The sequence below is a fragment of the Rhinolophus sinicus genome, chromosome 7 (genome assembly GCF_057876585.1).
Source record: "Rhinolophus sinicus isolate RSI-liver-muscle chromosome 7, RSI-T2T, whole genome shotgun sequence".
NCBI classification, from domain to species: domain Eukaryota; kingdom Metazoa; phylum Chordata; class Mammalia; order Chiroptera; family Rhinolophidae; genus Rhinolophus; species Rhinolophus sinicus.
In genome coordinates, this window is record NC_142507.1 from 109,566 (window position 1) to 132,952 (window position 23,387).

General features: G+C 42.1%; 2 protein-coding genes across 6 annotated transcripts in view; one reads left to right on the plus strand and one right to left on the minus strand.

Moving 5' to 3' along the window:
• C7H8orf88 (chromosome 7 C8orf88 homolog) overlaps positions 1 to 6,971 on the plus strand; it is a 30,127-nt gene extending 23,156 nt beyond the window's left edge. For 2 of the 3 annotated variants that reach the window (XM_074318761.2, XM_074318760.2), the window contains exons 5-7: positions 4,944 to 5,050; positions 5,344 to 5,456; positions 6,602 to 6,971. In XM_074318761.2, the coding sequence (XP_074174862.2) occupies positions 4,944 to 5,050; positions 5,344 to 5,439 (203 nt within the window). In that variant the 3' untranslated portion in view covers positions 5,440 to 5,456; positions 6,602 to 6,971. The remainder of the gene's footprint in view (positions 1 to 4,943; positions 5,051 to 5,343; positions 5,457 to 6,601) is intronic. The other variant, XM_019726240.3, reaches the window with a different exon arrangement.
• The window catches only part of NECAB1 (N-terminal EF-hand calcium binding protein 1), a 108,883-nt gene continuing 91,731 nt past the window's right edge, over positions 6,236 to 23,387 (minus strand). For 2 of the 3 annotated variants that reach the window (XM_019726238.3, XM_019726236.3), the window contains exons 7-13: positions 22,404 to 22,519; positions 20,086 to 20,162; positions 18,931 to 18,984; positions 15,045 to 15,157; positions 12,687 to 12,764; positions 11,277 to 11,368; positions 6,236 to 9,940 (exon numbers count right to left, since the gene is read on the minus strand). In XM_019726238.3, coding sequence (XP_019581797.1) covers positions 9,912 to 9,940; positions 11,277 to 11,368; positions 12,687 to 12,764; positions 15,045 to 15,157; positions 18,931 to 18,984; positions 20,086 to 20,162; positions 22,404 to 22,519 — 559 coding nt within the window. In that variant the 3' untranslated portion in view covers positions 6,236 to 9,911. Of the gene's footprint in view, positions 9,941 to 11,248; positions 11,369 to 12,686; positions 12,765 to 15,044; positions 15,158 to 18,930; positions 18,985 to 20,085; positions 20,163 to 22,403; positions 22,520 to 23,387 lie in introns of all 3 variants that reach the window. The other variant, XM_088799326.1, reaches the window with a different exon arrangement.

Here is a 23,387-nt window from a genome sequence, read left to right on the forward strand (position 1 = left end):
GCAAGCCAAATCCAACAGCATAGTAAACAGATTATACATCACGGGCACATGGGACTAATTCCAAGAATGCCAGAGTGGTCCCAGCACGTGAAAATCAATCGGGACACTACAACACCTTTACAGAGTGCAGCTGTAGAAACACATTACCATCACAGCTAATGCTGACAAAGCATTTGGCAAAACCCTTTCGTGATAAAACCTCTCACCATGCAAGGAATAGAAGGGAACTTCCTCAACACGATAAAGGGTATATATGAAAACTCCACAGCTAACATCATCCTCAGTGGTGCAGACTGATAGCTTTCCCCTCCCTCTAAGACCAACAAGTCAAGGATGCCCACTCTCACTCCTCTTAACATTTAATTTTAATTATAGTTGACATTCAATATTATGTTAGTTTTAGGTATATAACATACTAATTCAACATTTATATACCTTACAGTTTCAACACTTTAAGAATATACTGGAACTTCTAGCAAGAGCAGTTAGGCAAGAAAAAGAAATAAAAAGCTATTCAGATTTGGAGAGGACAATTCACAGATGATAACTATCTTAAAATATAGAAAATCCTCAAGAATCCACATACAAAATTATTAGTGCTAATAGATGAACTCAGTATAAGTTGCAGGACACAAAATCAAGTGTCATTCATGATTTTAGAAATTTGAGTCTTCTTAGTCTTTGTCAGTTTTGATCTTTTCAAATAACTAAATTTGGTTTTATTGATTTTATCTATTTTTTTCTCTTATTTAATTTTTCTCCACTCTAATCATTCTTATTTCCTTCATTCTGCTAGCTTTTGATTTAGGTTGCTTTTCTATTTCTAATTCCTTAATCTTTAATGTTAGTAATTGATTTGAGCTATTCTCATTTTTTAATGTAGATATTTGTAGCTATAAATTTTGCTCTGAGCAATGAATGCTTTTGCTGCATCCCATAAGTTTTGATATGTTCTGTCTTTGTTTTCATTTGTCTCAAAGTATTTCATCAGTCCTCTGTTGTCTGTTCTTTGACCCATTGGTTAAGAGAATGTTTTTAATTTCCACATATTTGTGAATTTTCCAGTTTTACTTCTGTTGTTGTTATCTGGATCCATTCCATTGTGGTCTTCCAACCTAAAGTCTGTTTTTGTCTGAACATACTCCAGTTTTCTTGGTTATTTTCTGCATCAGATAGCTTTTTCATTCTTTCACTTTAAACTTACTTTGGCGATTGGATCTAAAGTGATTATCTTTAGATATTTTTATCTATTCTGCCAATCTCTGCTTTTTTAGTATTTTTTTTTAATTAAAGTTTATTGGGGTGACAATGGTTACTAAAGTTACATAGGTTTCAAGTATACAATTCTGTAATAATCATCTATATATCACATTGTGTGTTTGCCACTCAGAGTCAGTTCTACTTCCATTACCCCAGTTTATCTTATTAGTTTCTTTTTTTGGTTTTGTTTTTTTTTTAGTTTCAGGTGTACAAAACAATGTAATGCATACCTCGTGCACTGTTGGTGGGATTGCAGATTGGTGCAGCCACTGTGGAAATCAGTATGGAAATAAAAAAAATGGAAATGGAACTACCTTATGACCCAGCAATTCCACTCTTAGGTATCTATCCAGAGAACTCCAAAATGCTAATTTGAAAAAATGTATATACCCCTATGTTTACTGCAGCGCTATTCACAATAGCCAAGACATGGAAACAGCCGAAATGCCCATCGGTAGACAACTGGATTAAGAAACTGGTACAATCTCTGCTCTTTAATTGGAGATTTCATGACATTGAATGTAATTACTGATAAGGAAGGATTTATTCTACTCATTTTGCTATTTGTCTTCTGTAAGTCATATTTTCTTCAATTCTCCCATTAATGTCTTCTTTTGGATTTAATAGATTCTTTCTAGTGTACCATTTTATTTGCTTTTTATTTCCATATATATATATATATGAGCTATTCATAGCTCTGTGTGTGTGTGTGTGTGTGTGTGTGTGTGTGTGTGTGTGTGTGTGGTTATTTTCCTAGTTGTTGCACTGGGGGATAATTTAATTTACAGAGATCTAATGTGAATTCACATCAACTTGCTTTCAGTATTTCATAAAACTTTGCTTCTGTATAGCTCCTTCCCACCTTTATTTTATTATCATCATAAATTCCATTTTATAGACTATGTAACATATCAACCTAATTTATGCATTTTTGTGATAATCCTGTATGATAATCCTTTTATGATAATCCTTTAAATCACTTAGGAAAAAAAGGGGTTACATCCAGAATTCATTAATACTGACCTATCTATTTATCTGTGCAGTTATATTTACTAGTGTTCTTTATTTCTTCTTGTGGAGTCTCGTTACTGTGTGCGACCCTGAAGGAGTCCCGCCACATTTCTTGTAAGGCAGGCTTACAAGCAATGAACTCATTCTATTTCTAATTTTTTGCCGTACTTCCATACTATCTTCCATAGTGGCTACACCAATTTATTAATAGCAACACTAGACAAGGGGTTCCCTTTTCTCCACATTCTTTAAAATTTATTTTTGTAATTAAAGTATGGTTGATATACAATATCATGCTTGGTGCACAACATGTTGATTTGATAATTGTAGATCTTACAATATCATCCACAGTAAGTCTAGTAACCATCTGTGACATGCAAAGTTACTATATTATCGACGATATTCGCTGGGCTGTACACTATAACACTTTGGCTTATTTAGTTTATTACTGGGAAGTTTGTACTTCTTATTCCCCTTCACTTTTATCACCCATTCCCTCATTATCTTCCCTTCTGGCAACCATCATTTTGTTCTCTGTAGTTATGAGCATGTTTTTATTTTGGTTTTTCGTTTTTCTTTCTTGTTTTTTTTTTTTAGATTCCACATACAAATGAAATCATACTGTTTTTGCCTTTCTGACTTATTTCATTTAGCATAGTACTCTCTAGGTCCATCCATGTTGTCACAATGATAATATTTAATTCATTTTCATTGCTGAGTAATAGTCCATTGTATACACGAACCACATCTTTATCCATCTGTTTAGCGATGCACAGCTAAGTTGCTTCCATATCTGGCCTATTGTAAATTAATGCTGCAAGGAACATACGGGTGCATGTATCTTTTCAAGTTAGTCTTTTTGTTTTCTTCGGATAAGTATCAAGAAGTGTAATTGCTGGGATGGGTGATAGTTCTATTTTTAATTTTTAGAGGAACATCCATACTGTTTCTCATAGTGGCTACACCCACTTACAGTCTTTCCCATAGTGCATGAGGGTTCCTCTTTCTCCACATCCTCACCAACACTTGTTGTGTGTTGACTTTTTGACATTGCCATTCTGACAGGTGTGAGGTGGTATCCTGTTGTAGTTTTAATTTACATTTCCCTGATAATGATATAGAGCATCTTTTCATATGTCTGTTGGCCATCTGTATGTCTTCTTTGGAGAAATGTATGTATATTCAGGTCCTGTACTCATTTTCCAATCCGACTGTTGTTTTGATGTTGAGATGTATGAGTTCCTTATATTTTGGATCTTTACCCCTTATCGGATATGTCATTTATGGGTATCTTTTACCATTCAATAGGCTGTCATTTTGTTATGTTGCTGGTTTCCTTCACTGTGCAGAAGCTTTTTAGTTTGATGTAGTCCCATTTATGTTTGCTTTTGTTGCCTTTGCTCGAGGAGTATCAAAAAGAAAAGATATTGCTAAGAAGGACGCCAAAGAGTTTACTGTCTGTGGTTTCCTCTAGGAGTTTTATGGTTTCAGGTCTAACATTTAAGTATTTTAACTCATTTTGAGTTTATCCTTGTCTATGGTGTAAGAAAGTGGTCCAGCTTCTATTTGCTTGTATGTGTCCAAGGTTCCTTAATACTACTTATTGAAGAGACTGTCATTTTCCCCATTGTATATTCTTGCCTCCTTTTTTGTAGATTGACCATATAATATAAACCTGGGCTTATTTCTGGGCTCTCTCTTCTGGTCCGTTGATCGGTGTGTCTGTTTTTATGCCAGTACTATCCTGTTTTGATTAATATAACATTGCAGTATATTAGTTTGAAATCAGGAAGCGTAATACCTTCTTCTTAGTTATTTTTTCTTAACTTAGCATTGATTGGCTCTTCAGGGTCTCTTGTGGTTCTATGTAAATTTAAGGATTATTTGTCCTAGTTCTGAGAAGAGTACCATTGGTATTTGGGGTTGCATTGAATCTGTAGATTGCTTTGGTAGTACGGACATTTTAATCTTTCTAATTGCATGAGCACAGTGTATCTTTCCATAATTTTGTGTGTCTGCTTCAATTTCTTCAGTGTCTTATAGTTTTCAGAGTACAGGTCTTTCAGCTCCTTGTTTAAGCTTATTTCTAGGTGCTTTGTTCTTTTTGATGCGATTGTAAATGGGATTGTTTTCTTAATTTATCCTGATCATTTGTTATTAGTGTATAGAAATCCACAGATTTCCGTCAGTTAATTTTGTAGTCTGAAACATTACTGAATTCATTTTTTCTGATAGTTGTTTTGGTGGAGTCTTCAGGGTGTTCTACATATAATATCATGCCATCTGCTAATAGCACCAGTTTTATTTCTTCCTTGCCAATTTGAATGCCAGTTTCTTTCTTCATCCTGTCTGACTGCTGTGGTTAGGACTTCCAATACTATGTTGAATAAAAGTGAAATTGGACATCCTTATCTTGTTCCTGATTGTAAAGAAAAAACCTTTTAGCTTTTCTCCATTGAGTATGTCATTACCTGTGCATTTGTCATATATGGCCTTTATTATGTTACGGTATGTTCCCTCTATCCCCACTTTGCTGAGGAATTTTATCATAAATCAATGTTGGATTTTTTCAAATACTTTTTCTTCATCTGTTGATATGATCACATCATCAAAAAATGATCTGGGAGAGTTCTAAGTTTTATAACATTACATTTGATGTTTAATATCTACAGAGAGAATTAAATACAGCAGAGATTTCCTGTTGAAGCTGTCAAGTGTTTCCATCTGCAGGAAAAAACCAGACTTTCTGCCTGATCATCCCATTGTACTTCAAAAACCAGTAAGTAGTTTTCTAATTTTGATTTATTTTAATTCCAGAATGTTTGTGTTTAATATTTTCATTTGATTCTCTCGATTTTTAATTGTTCTCATTGTGAAATATAATTGACAAAGGTACATAAATCTAAATATATAATGTAACCAATTACTGTTAAGTACTTAACCACTCTCGCCAAGAAATAGAATGGAATAATTATATTTCATTGGAATAGTTCATATTTTAAGAAATGTTTTTCCATTGAAAGGTCATGAAAAGAGCATGCCATATTTTCTTCTAAAATTTCCATTTTTCAGTTAAGTTCTATATTCTACCTGGAATTGATTTTGCTGTATGATGTGAGGTGGAAGTGTGTGTTTGTTTTTCTCTACATGGATCTCCTCACATCCTAGCAATATTTATTGAAGTGGTAAGTCCTCTGCCACCTTGTGGGAAAATATGTGCTCTGTTTCTGGGCCTTCTGTTCTGTTCATTTGTCTTTTTAAATCGTAAAAAAAATCATCCCACTTACTCTTCTTCAGCATGTCTTTGCTGTTCTCAGCCTTTTATAGTTCTGTCACCTCATCAGATTCCATCAAAATAAATAAGTGTCTTTTATGGTATTGATAGGAAGGACATGAGTGTTGGCACCAGGCTTGGGTTACACTGTGTACTGGTGTCCTGTTCAAACTTAAGACTGAACCTTCCTCAGCCTCAGTTTGATCTCCACTTGTTAGGATGAAATCCTAACAATGTTTGAAAGTGCTTAGTATGGTACTCCTTTCATTACATACTCGGTACGTGTTGATTTTCATCTTTTATGGTCTTTCCTTCCATTTTGACTGGAATGTGACTTTTATTTAGAATTTTCGTAAACACAGTATTGGTTAAAAACAACAATTAGAAAGTCATAGAGACTACCTCCTGTGTCTCCATTTCAGGGATTTCTAACTCTTTGGACTTCATAGCCTTTTTTTCTTTAATTACAATTTTTTGAATTTTTGAGTTTTAACTTGCTCATAGTACATCAGTGTTTCTTAATTTATTTGTCTGTAACTTGCACTCCTCCAATCAATTCTTTTTAAAATTAAAGCAGTAATTTAAATAGGAAAAATGCCCTTAATGATGTTTGAATTGTCCCATCTGTTCAGAGATCCTGTAAGAATAAACATTAAACTTCAATGCAATATAAAAGAGTTACGCTTTCAATTTCAGGCTGTCTCTAATAGTTTATTTTGTAAGTAAGTTTGACATACTTATTATTTTGAACAAACCTCATACATTAGAATTGAGTTACAATTTGATTTATGCATTAATAACATTTTTTAAAAATTAGGTACCACAGAAACAACAGGTTTGGAATACAATCTAATCTATTTAAAAATGAATTACATATGTTTTATTACACATACTTGTTTTATCTGACAAATTCCAGGTACTTTAATAGATTCTATAGTATCATGCATTTCAAGCTGTAAACACTTAGTAGGGTCACAGTATTTTTGGTTTGACAAATGAAATAGTAAAACTGTGTTCATTCAATCTAATAAAGTCACTGTTTCTTCTATATTACAGGAAAACAACCACAGTTTTAAGTAGCATTTTAAGAACACATGAAGAATTGTTTTGTATTTTGGACACCTGCAAATGAAGTGGACATAGTAACAATAACTATAATGGACTATGACAATTCAATTTATTTTTAATTTTGATGGATATTTAGTTTCTCTTAACATGAGAAAGAGATATTTTAAACTATAAAGAATTTTCTAATCAGTTTCAGCTTTGCAGGCAGTTTCCTGCATAAATTGGGAAGGAACACTTGTGGTTAGTGAAGTAGGCTTGATAATTTGCATGCTACTTGCATTTTTTTTGTTTTTCATCACTTGTAATAATGGAAATGGAAGCTGTAAAGATTCTCAAATATAAAAAGTATTTGGTGCGATGTATGTATGGTACATAATTTCTTGTTGCTTTTAAAGTTGCTTTTGTTTTGTTTCACAGCCATTTCCGACCAGCACTTGAAAGGATCTTTACAATCTCTGCAGAGGCTTAGAATGATTCAGAATGCTCAATGCAGAAATCTCAATGACAGGAGGGAGAAAGTTTAGTAGGCATTTCTTTTCCAATATAAGATTGCTCTGTAGGTTTTCATAACATTGTCTAAGAGTCATAATTACAATCAAAGATTGACATTTTGGAAACAGTGGTATTGAAAGTGAAAAATAGCTGCTACTTGTGTTACTAATCAGACCATGTGAACAGTAGCAGTTGAGCAACTCAAAAAAGTAAAATTATTTCCAAAGAGGAAACATTTAGGCAGTTGCAAATAATTGAGGTACATCAAGATTCAATTCTGTAATGTCTTAAAACACATACGGATGAAGAATTTTTGGGCTTAAAACTTTTAGCTGCTCGAACTTTTATACAATAAATTTCCTGCAGTTTGTCACTCTGGATGTTACTGTCACAAGGAAAAGTTTCTTCCAGCGCAGTGTCAAAAAAAATATTGCAGATATAAAGGTAAGTGTAAAGTCTCCTTACTCCTACTCTCAGATGCTCTTATTCCCCCGTCTGTTGGGAAGGCCATTGTTTGGCAGAAAGTTTATCTTGAACTGAATTGTGAACTCCTAAAACCAGTACCTGTTTCTTCACTGGTCTTTGGGTTTCTTATCCACAGTTACGCTTTAAGTAGGTATCCCCTCTTGGTTTTTTAGCACCCTACTTTTCATTACTTTGTTCCACAGAAATATAGATTGTTTTTTTTTAATAGAATAAAATTTCATTAACTATGAATTTGTCAGTTACTTTAAAATGAGATATTTATTTACATAAGGGTGTTTTTCTTGCCCCATTTTCCCTTTATATTATAGGCTCCAGTATATATATACATATACATATATATTTGGATATAGATGATAGATAGGTAGATAGATAGATAGATGGCTAGATAGATGATACACATGCAGAGATGCTCTCACACAAAAATACATGAATAATTTATATAAGAGCTGGGGTCAGAATTACCATATAATTAAATTGGTTTGCTTTATTATTTGCCTGTTCTCAAGGTCTTTTGATTTTAGTTAAAATACGGTAGACCCTATTGGAATTTGGAATCTGAAGAACCTTTCCACATGGTGCTGTCACTTAAGAGGGCAGAAACCTTAGTCACACTGCCTCCTCCCCAAAGACTGGATCCCGCACCTTCTGAATATGATACTTAAATGGATTGGCATGAACGTTTTGATTGGCTGTAATTTGTATTTTTGAAACCATTTATAACTAATTTTTAAATAAGAGTCTGTAGGTCAAACGTACCCTAGGTTTTTCTTTTGATCCTTTCTTACTGTACATAATCAGAGAGCAAACTGCAACTGTTTTCTCTTGTCATTGTACATGTCTGTTTTTCTTTGCTATGTATATAAATTAAAAGTTGAGCCAGGTATTGTCTCATAGTGTTTCTCATCTTTAGAAATGTCCCAAGACACACACGTATTGACATACATATGTGTGTATATATTATGTAAAAATTTATGTCCTATGTCTAGTAGATCCTATGAAAAATAATTTAGCTTGGAAAAAAGTAAAAGGGAAAAAAAACTTTACCTTACAGTTTTTTCCCTGCAATATCTGTGGTTTCAAAGGAATTTGGACTAGAGAATGACATGGTAACAAATTTCTACATGCACTGTATGTTTAGTAGCAGCATATATCATCAGAAGAGATTTTACTTTTAAACACTATTTCTGAGCTTGCACAGAAAAGTGGGTAAGGTACATAGTTTTAGTTCTTCTAGTGAAACAGGGATTGTAGTCATTCCAGTGCTGAAACTGGAAAATAGATGTCTTCTGTCCCGTACCTTCCCTACTATTTTATTACTTCCCTAAAATTTGTGCTTATTCTATATTTCTTCTTTGTTCACTAAGGTTAAAATTTTGTCTTTAACAAATTTTCAATTACTCTTTAAAGACAAATGTTTACTTTTCATAAGAAATTTTTGCCACCTGGATTATATGCCATAAAATTTGAACCAGATTTTCTCAAAGTAAAACTAACTCCACTTTTCTTCATTTACATCCCAGGAATTATACTAAACAATGACATGATGGTGTCACATTAACAAATGGTACCCTCTCACTGAACTGTTCACTTGTGAAAAACCACTTTATAATCAATACAGATTACAGCCAAGGTTGTTTTTACACAGTTACCTATTAATAGTTTTTTGTTTTTTTTGTTTTTAGCTGAAAGAGTAAACATTTTCTTACTTCTAGAGACTAGGAGTCCAAGATCAAGATGTTGGCAGGGTTGGTTTCTCCTGAGGCCTCTGTCCTTGGCTTGCAGTTGGCCACCTTACTGTGGTCTGACGGGACCTTTTCTCTGAGCACCTGAATCCTTATGTGTTCTCTCTCTGCCTATAAGGACACCAGTCACATTGGATAATGTATTAACTTTTTAAGTAATATAAAGTGAATAGTCATAGGATCATGAGTTGGGAATGGAGTAGGCATTACTGAAGTAGAAACTTCACTCAGAAAAATCAGTTACTTAAAATTCACAAAACACCGATTTAACCTTTTGACAAATCTACAAATCTGTTCTATGAAGTAACATACTAAAAATTGCCACTTAATTATTTTTTCTTTATCATAATTTCTTTTTCACAATTTTGTTCCTTTAGGTGTACATTTTTCACATATTAGAACTTTATGAGTAAGGGTATGGGGTTACAATATAGCACAATAGCAAATATTGAGAATGGTGAACTTTGAAAATTGAGCAAAAATTCACACAAAAGTTACAGAAGACATTTAAGAAGAGTACACATCTTAGTAAGCGTTTGGTTTGTACTTGTAATGATAAAGCAAATGCCTAGGACCATCTAGTTGTTGTTCAGGGTCCACCAGGAAGCTGAAAGAGAAAAACAGGTGTTTAAAGGAGGAAAATACCTTCCAGGGCTAAGTGACTTCGGGTGTAAATCATTCTTACAGACCATTCCCACTTTAGCCTGCATACGTACCCACCTTTCTCAGTCACTATTTCCTAACTGTGGGAACCAAAATGGACTCTTCCTGTGCAACTGTGGTTTGTCCCGTACCTTTTGGCACTTGGTCATAGCCTGAGAAATTTTGTCACATATGAGTAGAGTTTGTCTTGGTAATGAGATTATACATGCCGTGTAGCTAAAATCATGTTATTGTTTTAAGCTACCAAGTACTGAGTAGTAGTTTGGAAATACTCCCTTAAATACCGATTTCAGAAAGATTAAGTATAAGCAAGTGCGTGTGTTTTAAAAAATATATTTTAGCATATCCATATTGTAAAATTGTAAATGTTTTCCCCAGTGAATATAATTATCCCAAAGACAAACCTATGGCAGTGACATGCTTTGAGAAACAAATGAAAAAGATTAAAATTTGTTTTCAAAGCTGATTAAATAATACTCTTGTTGTCAACAGGATCTTATTTGTCCAAATCTCATATTTTAAGGTCCAGCTCAAGGATCATCTCCTCCTCATGCACTGTTACAGAAGCAGTCACTGTTCTAAATCCACATAGAACAGGACTCGGATGGTAACTACTACCGTATGCTCTGAGCTGGGTTCTTTTCTGCAGACATCTGTATCTCCCACTGGACAGGAAGCCTTTCATGGGTAGGCTGCAATTTCACTTGGTACCCTGCACAGTGCTTGTTCAAAATTGGAGCGCAGTCACTGCTGGTGCAAAGGCTACACCCCCAGGAGCCCTGCCTCGCACAGATTACCACTCAGTAATTAGATGTTGAACCAGTAACTGCATGGATGGGGAAGTGAACAAATGAGTTTGGTTCTCAGTTATCTTAAGCTTTTGTTATGCCGCACGTCTCACACAATTTCATTTGTTATTCCTCTTTCTCCTTTCCCCCCATTACAAGTAATATTTTAACAACTATTATAATAAAAAAATATTTCTAACATAAATCTAATCTCCGGTCTGTGGGTCACTTATTTCTAATCTTATTCCAAACGCTACATTATAATGTGGTAAAAAAATACCATGATTTAACATGTACTTCAAGGTAACATTTTGAAGGTGACCAACAACAGACTAATAATAAGTGTAATAAAGCCAGAAATAAAAATAGGGTCGACTAAGGACTAAAGGCAATAGAATAAATACAGATTCCATTTCCTCCCCCCTCTCTATCTTTGAAAAAGCGCAAGACAATCAAAAGCTCACAGAAGCACCGTGGACCCAGGATAGTTACCAGGAACTAGCATAGTAGAGGTGAGTTCTGGAGTTTCCAAGAAGTCCACATTACTTCTTTGGAAGGTCTTGCTGTAATTCGTCTGAAGGTGGCTATGTAAATAATTACAGGTTAAGGCTGTGAATTTTTATTAACAATCTTCCTAAGTAGAGAGCAGCAGAGTTCAAGTTCAGTGAAGATGACAAGATTTTGGATGATTTGGATTAAGTGCCTGAATACAGACTTCTTTTTAGAGTTACTTACAAACAAACAAACAAAAAAAAAGACGAGTAATTTAACAGTTGTCATCAGAAATTTTAAAAAACTGAAAACAGGAGACCGTTAAATCTCTACAGAAGTGAAATAAAAAGGAGATTGACTTGAATGGCAGCAAGAAGTTTAAACAGAAGGAAGGATTCTCTTGGCTCTAAGGATGTTTAAAACCTAGGACAGCTATGAAGAGGGATTATAGATATTTCCGTCCTTGGTGAACAAGAAGAAAAATCATCTAAAAGAGTAGGCTGGGAGCACAGACTTAAATCAGTTACTTTAAGCCTCTTTGCAGAGCCTGAAGTTGTATTGGTGTCATTATGCATGATAGCATAAAATGCCTTCAGATAGCCACAAAAACTAAACTCTAGGTGAAATATGTATCAACTAAGTTCTCAGGTATTCTACTACTTCCGTTACTGTGTTTTGCACCCTAAATGTGGAATTAGTAGAGCTGTATTCTCTGTGCCATTTAAAAGCAACTAGAAGTGTATAATCTGCAAATTTCTTTCATCTCATTTTTCTAATTATATATTTGTTACTTATTAGCAATTTTAAAGAAGTTGCCTTAACTTTATTGAGTGACAAATATGATTATATATATTCAAAGTGTACAGTGTGATGATTTCATTACCAAGAGATATTGATTTATTTTTAATCTTTTCCAATGTCTTAAATTTCCCCTTTATTTGCAGTGCTTAAAGACATTTAGAAAAGTGAGGCTGCTATGAACTTAACCACTATATACATAATTTTGTTGTAAAATTAACTACAGAGCTTAAGAAAAATTAGGAAGTACAATTTTTTTTCTTGTCCTTTTCTGCGTCCCATGTCCCTCACCCCACTCCCAAGCCTTAGACACCTGTGGCCCATATCTAAAATTTCTTACCTGAAAGCATCATTAAAATGTTAATACTTAAAGCGGGACCATTACCAAGAGCATTTGTGTTCCAAAAGGAAAGTGGTTTCTAACTCGTGAAGTAAATTCCTAAAAGAGTGGGATTTTGAAAATAAGCAAATGGGCCAAGTTTTAAGGCGAGGTAGATAGAGGTTGTGGAGCATTTCCTACAAGTCCTGAAATTGATCGTGTATATGGCCAGCTCCCTGGCAAAACAAAATAAATAGAATGACTCAATTAAAGACAGCCTGCTAATCACTTACCTGTTCCACACACTACTGTCCTCCCAGAACTCATATATCATGTAACGAGGTTCATTTGAAAGTTTCTGTATAGAAATACTGAAATGCAAACAAAAAGGCAAAATTAGCCACAGGAAATTAAAGTCAAGGAGAAAACCATTTTTTCTAATCGTATCTCTTTGTGCTATGAAATGATCTTACCCACTGGTAAAGGAAACACCTATGGTGCCTGCCAGAAAATTGAAGAGTTTTGTCAGGAGTCTAACTTCAGTATGTCTGTTTGACGTAACAACTTTCTAGTTTTCTGGTTTGGCATCACGAGACTGTCTCAGCATATTACAGACATCACAAATATAACTTTTGCAACATTTCATTCATTTATTCATTCAGAAAGATATGGAAGCAGCCCATCAGTAGACTGGATAAAGAAGAGGTGGTACATAAATACAACAGAATATTAGCCATAAGAAAGAATGAAGTTTCACCATTTGCGACAACATGGATAATACAGGGTATTATGCTCAGTGAAATAAGTCAGACAGAAAAAAAGATAACATGGTTTCATGTGTGTGTGTAATCTAAAAAACAAGTGAATAAACAACAAACTGACAGAACAAACTGATGGTTGATGGGTGGCAGGGGGGTTGGGGGGTCCTGTGAAAAAGGTGAAGGGATTAAAAAATACAAATTGGTGGTTACAAAAGTCACGGGGGGGGGCATAAAATACAGCACAGGGAATATAGGAATATTGTAATCACTCTGCATGGTGCCAGGTGGAGGCTAGACTAGTTAGGGGTGTGACTTTGTAAATTACATAAACGGCTAACCGCTATCCTGCACACCTGAAACTAATATTATTGCATGTCAACTGTAATTGAAAAATAAAAATTTCAAAAAGTAAATAAAAAAATATTTTCTTACCATACAAACAAAAAAACACCTAAACTCAATGGACTGAATTGTATGACGGGGGCTCTGTCAGTCCCCAAACCTCCGAGTCTCCCAGTCAAATACATGGTGGGCCAAAGCCTCTCTAATTCAGTGACCGGAGATTAAAAAGTATGACCTTGTAATTGGGACAGTAGGGATCTTGCCCATTCTACCCCTGGTCAACCACAGAAAAGTCCAGGAAACTAATTCGAGGATGACCAAAGACTAGCAGGAAGGCTCACACATGGGTTTTGGAGTCACACTTGGGCATGTTGTTGAACCCACCGATCCCATTGCAGCCTAGCCCCGCTGTGATACACACCTCAGGTGACTGCAGTGAAGATCAAATGAGAAAATGGATACAAAGTGAGTAGCCTAGTAAATCCTTAGTTTCTACTTCATTTTATAGCAGCATTTCCTGTCTAACCACAGGGAGGCTGAGCCAAACGCAGAAGAGACTGGAAAACGGACAGAAGGCTGAGCTTTACTCCCTCAGCCCGCCAAGCAGCCGGCTGACTGCTTGAGAGGCTGGCACAACTGAATGGCCCGGCCAGCAGCTAGTGTGTGCTCTGCATACTCTCCATTGTGGGGACTGACTGATACTTATTCCATGGGACAAAATCTGCTCTGATGATTCCTGTGAAAGCAAGACATTCGCTGGAGAATCAGCAGGAAGAAACGGGTGAAGAGCCGTGCAGACAAACCCTCCGGGCACAGGAGGAGGCCGAGAGTCCCGGGTTACATCACAGGAAAAAGATTTTGTTCTCTGCACTTCACAGCTGGAGACTAGGGAGCAGTTTCTGGTGTTGACAGAGGACAACAAGCCACACAGATCCATCTACTCTGCTCCCTCACCCCGGGCTGTCCCAGCAGCTTCACGTCATCTTCCCTACACATTCAAGCAATATTTGTGAACCTGGAAAGTAGTCAAGCTTCGTGCCCTTTCCGCAAGCAAGAAACCGACTGACTCCATCCCTGGAGACTGTGACGCACCAAAGCCCACTGTGCGTTCTCACCGGCCGGCGCCCTTTGCTGGGCTCTGAAGGTGAGTGCAGCACGTTCCGTGGCCGTGGCCGGAGGCAACAGAGGCCTGGGCGGGTGGCCACGGATCCGCCTGCAATCAAGACTTCAGAGATAGCGACTTCATAACGCTGCCCCAGGGCCTGCTGCCAGGGGCTGTCAGCGCCGCGAGTGAGCCGGGGCTGGGGCTCACCTGCCCCGCAAAATTTTGGGTCGGCGTGGGCCTGCCCGGCCGCAGAGGGCGCTCAGTCTGTTTGAAACTGCTCGTAAGACAACCGCCCTCTCCCTTTTATTGGCCTTGGTGCCCCTAGTGATGAAATGCACCCAGAGTCCGCGGATTGCGGGGAACGCCCGCTGGAACCTGCAGGCCCCGGAGCGCGCTCCGACCCGCCCGCAGACCCGGCGCAGGCGCGTGCGCGGGGCACTCACCGCAAACAGCCGCGTTGGGAGGCAGCGCCGTCAGCGTAGCGTTTCAGAGCCACCTGGAATGCCGCCACGTCCTCGGCGATCACCGACATCTGACGCTGCACCAGCAGGATGTGCTGTGGGGGGGACCGGGGGACGCGGCGTTAGGGCGCCCCCCCTCCTCCCTCCGCGCAGAGCGACCCGGCTCATCGGAAACGACGCACGAAGCCCGGGAATGAGCCGCACGTAGCAGAGCTGCCCCGGGCGAGCGAGGTGCGGTATTTGTCTCGCCTCGAGTAGCACGTGCTAAAAAAGTGCCACGGTCACACGTTTGTGGTTAAAATCAGTGCTTCTCCAGTACAGTACAGGGGAGATTTTAACACTGCGTATCCATCCCATCCGCGTTGGTGGCGGTCTGGGGGGACAGTCGTGCTGCACCCAGTGCACAGCTCCAGCTTGTCCCCGGGTCACTTGTGATGTTCCACATATCGGGCGCATTGTCACAAACCACCACATTTCAAACAACGTGTTCGCTGCAGCATTTCCAAAGGCACCTTAACCACCGCAGGGCGGGGAACGACTCCCTGCCGACCAGCGGCCCGCTCACAACCTCGCCACTAGATGGCGCCCGTGCCGACCGGGTCGCACTGCGTGGGGCGCCAACTGCTGCTTGTCACGCACCTTTACCACCGAAGGAAGCGCGGGCTCTGAAGCCCGTCTGTCCTGAGTCTCTGCCTCTGGGCTCCTGCTGCTGCTGCTGCTGCTGCTGTGAGCTCGGGATCAGTGCTTCCCTGAACTGGGAACTGAGCCCGACTTGCGCAGAACAACACGCGGGCTGGGCGGCAGAACCGGCCCGAGGCCCCAGCTGTGCGCTGTCCGCTCGGACCTCCCACCTCACGTGACCGCTGCCGCGGCCCGACACCGAGCACAGCGTGGGAATCACCGTCCCACATTCTACAGGCCACACACGTTCCCACAGGTAAACAGCAGGTGCTGGATTCTGGGTCACAGTGGTGGCTCCACCTACTACTCTTGTCACAGGGTTCAGCAGAGCGCACCCCACTTCAGAGCCCCGTGTAAGGGATCCTTTCAGGTACGGCTCTGTGCACGGGAAGCCGCCTGTACGGGAATTTCACGAGCCGACTGACGGGCTGACAGAACTGTACTTGCCGCGTCAGTCTCGCTCCCACGCGTGGAATCCTTGGACTGTCCAAGCCTAAGCTCCTGTGAGCAGGACGCAGGCTGCGAATGCTGCCTCCCCGCAAAAGGGCAACACACTCCAACCGGCTGTTTCCGGTGCCGTCACAGAGGACCTCGGACCAAGAAGAAACCATCACAGAGGAACACGGGGCAACAGGCCTCCGCCCCGCACGGAGGCCGGCTTTATTACCCACGGAACTCCCCTGGTGAACAAACCCGGCCCCAGCATGAATCCATCTTGCATAAAACAGCGAATGTGTGTCTCATCACCCCTTTTCTCAAAGGCCATTTTGTGGCACTTAACCTGGCCCAGCCTTGCAATGTATACTTTATCCGCGCGCATGCGTGTGTGTGTGTGGGGGGGGTAGGTAACTTATCTTTTTACTCATAAGCGTGTCAAGCCTAGTAAGGGACTGTATCCTGACCTGAACAGAAGACGGACCTCATGCGGGAATCCTGGAATATGAGCTGCAGGCAGAACTGGGAAGACACTTGGGGTGCTCTCCATAAATGGGTCTGTGACTGTGTTCTACATACCGTGTTTCCTCGGAAATAAGACCGGGTCTTATATTAAGTTTTGCTCCAAAAGAGGCATTAGGGCTTATGTTCAGGGGATGTCATCCTGAAAAATCACGCGAGGGCTTATTTTCCAGTTAGGTCTTATTTTTGGGAAAACACTATATGTGAAAAGGAGGAGGCTAATGATTACTTGCTGACCAGAGGCAGAAAGTGGCAGAAACTCCAGGTTATACACCAAAACCACCCATCTCCAGGTCCACGGCTAGATCTGGGATGAGACCTGATGTCCATTTATCTAGGACTGTGTGGTGGCAGCCTTTCCTGGGCCCCTAAAGCAGGTGGTGGCCCTTGCTGTGCTGATCGTCACACCTTATTGTAGACCCCATTTCACTGCCTACATTTCCTTCCAGTCGTCCCCCAGCCGTAATATTCACCACTGTGTGTTCTCCCTCAGGGCCTGGCATGCAGTTAGTGATCAATGATTTGTGTTTTTGCTTTCAGCCATTGCCTGTCCTCAGAATTCCTTTAATAATTCTATTTACACATTAGTCATTCCACAAAGGATTTGAGGTGGTCCGGAAAACTCGAGAGCACTTTGTGTAGCTGGGGGTTCTTTTATCTCTGTCTCTACCATCTGTCCTCTTTCCTTTCTTCTTTCTCCTTTAAGTTAAGGGGTTTTGATTTAAAAGAACTGGTTCAATTGTGCCAGCTTTGTGGACAGAAGAAGTTAATTACATAATCTTCATCATCTTATTTATGTCTTCTGATATGTGAATTGGAATAGAGGTAATGATATCACAGAGTTTGGGGGAGGATTCAATGGAATCGTGTATGTAAAGATCTTGACCACGATAGATAATAAATGTTACTTCTCTTACTCTGAACTGAGAAAAAAAATTAACTTAAAAAAAGAAACCATATCTTATACTCATTACACAATGGCTCACGTCCCAGAAAACTAGACATGGCAGCTGCTGGGGTCCAGGACGGGCTGTGCGCTTACCAGCTACCCGATCCCTGCTCTGCTCCAGGGCTGGGGAATCTCCCAAAACACAGTCATGCGGGAGCTCGCCAGCTCATGGCAGACAGCAAGTGTCCCTCGGTGCCTGGCAGGGCACTGCACGCCGAGGGGGACTGTTACGATGTGAGGAGCGCAGGCCTGGCACACAACTGCTGGGGCTCAGCTGGGGCACGTCCACGTCTCTACACCCCAATCTCTGCATCTGTAAAATGGGCCCATAGCAGCACCACCTCACGAGGCTACTATGAGGATGAAATGAGTTATATGGGCATTTGGCACCACACCTGGCATGCAATGAAGGCTTGGGAAAGATTAGCTTTTAGACAAGAAGTGTGTAAAACAGGTTTGTTCTTCTCTTTCTGATATGGGAAAGGAAACACTTCTCTAGTCCATGAATTCTCAAACTGCTTTTGCTCACCAGGAGAAGTCATTCAGCACACAGTGACATACAATTATGAATACTAGCTGTGAAGGAACAGTGGAAACTGTTTTGGTCTTTCTGAATACAGACTATGGAGTGAGTGCGCAGTCATGTAGGCACAACCACAAGGAAAATACACAACTTTTAATAACAACTATCTTAGTGTTATTTCTGCAAAAACAAACCAGTTCAGACTATTACTATTACTATCTGTGTATTCCCAAAGGCATGATTACTTCACCTTTACACAGGATTGAAAACAGTTAAGGAATAGCCTTCCCTGCTTTTAAGTAACACTGAATCCCGACCAGCTTGCCCAGTGCTATTTTTTAACTACTCTTAAGCACTGTTGAATCCGCAACGCTTGTGGGTGACAGATCTTTTAAAACTTGCTGGGCCTGGCCCTGGCTCAGAGATGGTAGGGAGCATAAAACATGACTGTGATGCGGTCTGAACCTGCCCTCACACGCCAGCTGTGCCCATGCGCTCACTCAATAGCTCACACATGCGTAAGATTTTCACTGTGCACATAGCACCCGCCAGGAGCGTCACAAAACCCTGTGAGGTAGGCATTGGGTTTCCACAAGTCACCATGGAGAAAATACCTCTTAGCCATACAAAATGAAATATGCCCATGGGTTCCTTACACTTTTTCAAATTTTCACTGAGATAGTAACTAATTTTGAAGCAATTAAATCATATTTTCAAAGTATATATTTCTAAAATTCTGACCCAGAAAAAGTACTTACAGATTTAGTGTTCCCTGCAGTAACTTCTTCTTCCAGAGGTTCAAGTTTAAGATCCTTCAGTTAGAGGAAGGAATCGGGGAACAGGGGGAGACCAGAAATTAGTTAATTATGAAAAACAGCATATATTTGAGTGGCAGCTTCTTTATGGCTACTATTGAACCAAGAGAACCACATTATCTGAAAGGAGATGAAAGAATTCAGATTTTTAAAAAATGAGTTGTTCCAATAAAGACTTGCATCCATTGGATCAACTGTGAGAAGCCATTTCACGTGTGTGCAGTCGATCATTACTAAGGTTTACCGCTGCCATGGAAAGAGAACAAGTGGACACAAGATTTGTGAAAACAGAGAGGGGAGGGCGGGAAAAGAAAACGCCAGGGTGAGGAGGCTGATGGCTGCGAGGGCTGCCACGTTCCTGGGGCACTGACTCTGGGCCGGGTTCTGCACCACCACTCAGAAAGCCTGGCTCGTCGTGCTGGTGAGAGCTCTGCCAGCCGGCCGGGTTCTGCACGGTCGCTAACTGTCTCAGACCTAAGGCCCTGACTTAAGGCCGGGCGGGCACAGGAAACTCACGCTCCGAATGCTGACAGAGGCTGCCTCTCCAGCCAGCTGTCCGAGGGGAGTCACCACCACGTCTGGGCTGCCGGGACTCATCGAATCGGGCAGGAAAACACCGTAATTAGGCACATGACGCACGTTTTAAGCAAGTCTTCGTCACATCCTAACTGGTTTTAATGCTGAAAGGCATCACTTCATTCGCTAATTTCCAGAAGCCCAGGATGCAGTCTCCTCTCTTAGGATGTCACACAGCCACTCCGCAGCAGTCAGCCAGGACCCCGCACAGGCGCCATTTGCATCCGCGCAGCACAGGCGGCCTAGTCCCACAGTCTGAGGCAGACGGTGCAGCAGACTGAGTTCACAGTCACCACCACAGCCTGTCCCCAGGTAACAGGAGTGGGGTGGGGAAGGCGAACTTACAGCAGCGTCTGCATTTGCTTTCACAAAACCCCAAATAACTCCCAAGCAGTCATTCCCAGCACCACCGGGATCCTGGCTGGGACTCAGTCCCGGGCGCCATGGGTGCTGTCAGGGGTGGTGACGAGAATCACAATCCCCTGAGAAGTGAGGGGAGAAGAAAGAAGCAGAAGCACCCACCTTCTTTTCCAGTCTATCGATTAGTTTCTGCAGCCTGTTTATCTGGGCCATCCACTGGTTATCCTCCTCTGATAAGCCTTACGGGAGAATCAGAGGCAACGCGTTACAGTGTGGACAGAGGGGAAGCGTGCGCCTCGGCTTTCCTGTCGCTGCCCTGGAGGAGCGCGGGTCACTGGTGGCCCACAGCCTTCAGGCCAGGTCACGGAGCACCCTGTTACTGCTCTCCGCGGCCGTACGGTCCGAGCCCCCAGGCTCATTTTCACAGGCCTAGTGTATTAGGTTGTGGCCTGTCCTGACCTTTCATAGGCTAACGAACAGCTCCTGCTGAGCCGTTCTGTCCCCGCTGCGTCATTTTCATTTTGGAGAAAGGAAAGCATGGATCCCTGATTCTAATCTCACTAGTGGAGCAGTGTCAGGAGTCCTGGCCTAAACGGCTACCACCAGACAGAAGGCAGGGCAGCAGGCGGCCACTTGCCTCCGGACTACCTCGCGTTCACACAGACACTGCGGTCAGGACACGGCAGTGAGCGCGGACGCAGGGGCCACCGGTGCTGGTGACACAACTTGACTCCTGTGGCCTCAGTGTGATTACTTGCAGGACCAGCAGGCTCACACTGACTGTGAGGACGGGGTCAGAACAGACGTGCGTGCACACAGGCTCAGGCTTGCCTGCAGGGACAGTGCCTGGCACAAACGAGGTAAACACCACCCAGCTCCACTGCTGTCACTGTCATCTTATGAGCCCTGCACAGACACTCCGGGGTCCCCGGGCACCCTCAGCACAGCTGGCTCTGCTGAAGTGATACATTCCCATTTCTTGATAGGACAATATGACTTAATTGAAGACTGTAAAGCCTTGTTTGGCTTTAAGTGTTAGGAAGGCAAGACCTCAGTTATAAAGACGCAGCACTCCCAGCAGAATCGGCTTCTGGGGTGAAACGCCCCTCAGAGCTCAGCCAGGGCCTCAGGACGCAGAAGGAAGCTGGAGCACGTGGCAGGCATGTGCCTACAAAGAGCCTGCTGAGGGTGCTGGAAACAGGAAATGTCGCCGGTGCACCCACAAATGGCTTCCATCCCAAATCAGGTAGCACGTGGCCATGTGGCTGGTTCCTTGAAGAACTGAAGGTGGCGAGCACAGCAGGGCGTAACGTTAGTTTCTGAATGGTTAGTGGAAAGGCCAATCTATGCTGTGACTCGGGAGCCTAGTACTGTCATCTCCTCGTCTCCCTGCTGTAGTTCTCTGTCTCCAGCCTCGCCCTGAGGGCAGCACTTCCACCCACGATGGGGTCCACTCGCCGCTCCCGTTACTGGGCTTGCAGATAAAATGCACACCGCACTTTTAAGTGAGCGTTGGACACCGCCAGGAGGACAAGCTGCCCCAAGTGGCCACTGGCCCCAGCAGAATGGCACTGAAGCCGAGCTACAGCCCGGAGCCGAGTCGGGCTGACAGCTCCCACACCCCACTCGGCCAGAGGCCCCGGGACGAAAACCAAGTGCTGCAGCCGTAAGCACTGAGGCTCAGGTTTGTTTGTTCTGTAGTGAAAATGACCTATGATCACTTCACTTTCTGGGGAAATGGAGATACTAACATCGACCCTATAAAGGCTTGGATAAAATAAGACAGTGTTCTTTGAAATATTTCCAGTAGAGTCTGTGTAATATAGGCTTTAGTTAGCACTTTGATTTTCTGAAATGTTAGATATTTAAAGATTCATTTGTGTTAAAACCACATGTTCAAGTGATATGTGCGCGCGCGCACACACACGCAAACACACACACACACACACAATTTATAACAATTAATTTGATATTTAGCAACCTGAGTTTGCATATTTCCAATTGATTCGAAAGTACTTATTATAAATGACGTGGTTAAAATACAATAGCCTAATGATTATTACTGCGGTTTTCTTCCAATAAACTTTCAGAACCACTAGCTGATTTCAGTCCCATCATGAAGGGAAACAAGAGCCCTTCCTACGGTGGGTTCAGGGTGTGCCCAGCAGGCTTGGGGTCCAGTGCGTAGCAGGCTGAGATGAAAGCACAGCTCCTTTGCAGAGAGGTGGCCGCGCCCCAGCCCTCCCTGTCTCTCTGTCCCACCCTGCGGCACCGCCAGGGGTCTGACAGAACGATGGTAAGAACCATCACCCCAGTTCTCAACACCCGAGCCTGTTGGCCACTTTGGCTTCAGACACTCACGTGCATCAGGAACACACACCCTTCCTACCGCTTTGGCTGCAGGTTTAAAAATAAGTCATTGTGAAAACACACACGGAGTCAACTGTGTAGAACAGAAATCACAAAGCTGCGTTCATTACCTGGACCAGGGAACTGAGGGCTGTTGGGGGAGAAGCTGTTGTGTCTGTGGACTCGGCGACCTGACCGTTTCCCGGGCCACTGGATGGACAGGACTTCTGGCTTGGCCGGGCCTCGCCTATTAACAGAGACAGCGGTCAGCCCAGGGTCAGGGCTCAGTCCCCCAAGTCCAGCTTCCCAGGGAAGTGAGCTGAAAAGCCCGAGAATTACAGCCTGCCACATGCCCTGGGGTCAGGCTTCCGTTATTCCTCCTCCCTGCTCTGACTGAACCCTCTGACCATTTCTCGCTTTGGTTCTTTTCCTGGAATTACTACATGTCAAATACTAGGCCTCTTGGACTTACCCGATAGTTTTATTTGTTTTTCCTACTTTTCATCTCTTTGTGGAAACGGCATCACACTGCCTCCCAATCTTCCGCAGAGGTTTTACTTTCCGCAATCAATTTCTAAGAGCTCCTTTGTGTGCTTTGAATATTCTTTTTAAAAAACCAGCATCCTCTCCTTAGTTCCTGAACGCAAACTCTCCTCGCTTCCTCGGCACACTGACGATTCTCCCCTGGCAGTTTCTGCTGTGAGTGCTGTTTCTGCTCAGTCCCCTTATGTCTCTGTGTTGTCCTGCTTGACCCTGCCTATTGCAGAGGAAGGAGCGACGTGGACCCCTGGAATCTGCGTGTGGTGAGGGCTCCAGCCTGCAGCTGCTCTGCGGGGGGGCCTAGCTGGGCTGTTCCCCAGGGGACACCAACGCCTGGACCAAGAGATGGCCCGAGAAGTGTCCCGATGGGAGTCTGAGGCCGGTGTCAGTGCTCTGGGAGCAGAGCACCCTGAGGGGGTCCCAAGTCTCCCTTGACGCTTCATTCTTAGTGTTGTGCCCCGAACCCCAGGTGAGCAGGGTACACCCGTTCACTTTCTCCAGGAGGCACACCTCACGCTGGGTGGGGCCACCCCCCGCCCACCGCCCCAGTGGGGCTGCTCTCCCAGCCCCTCTCA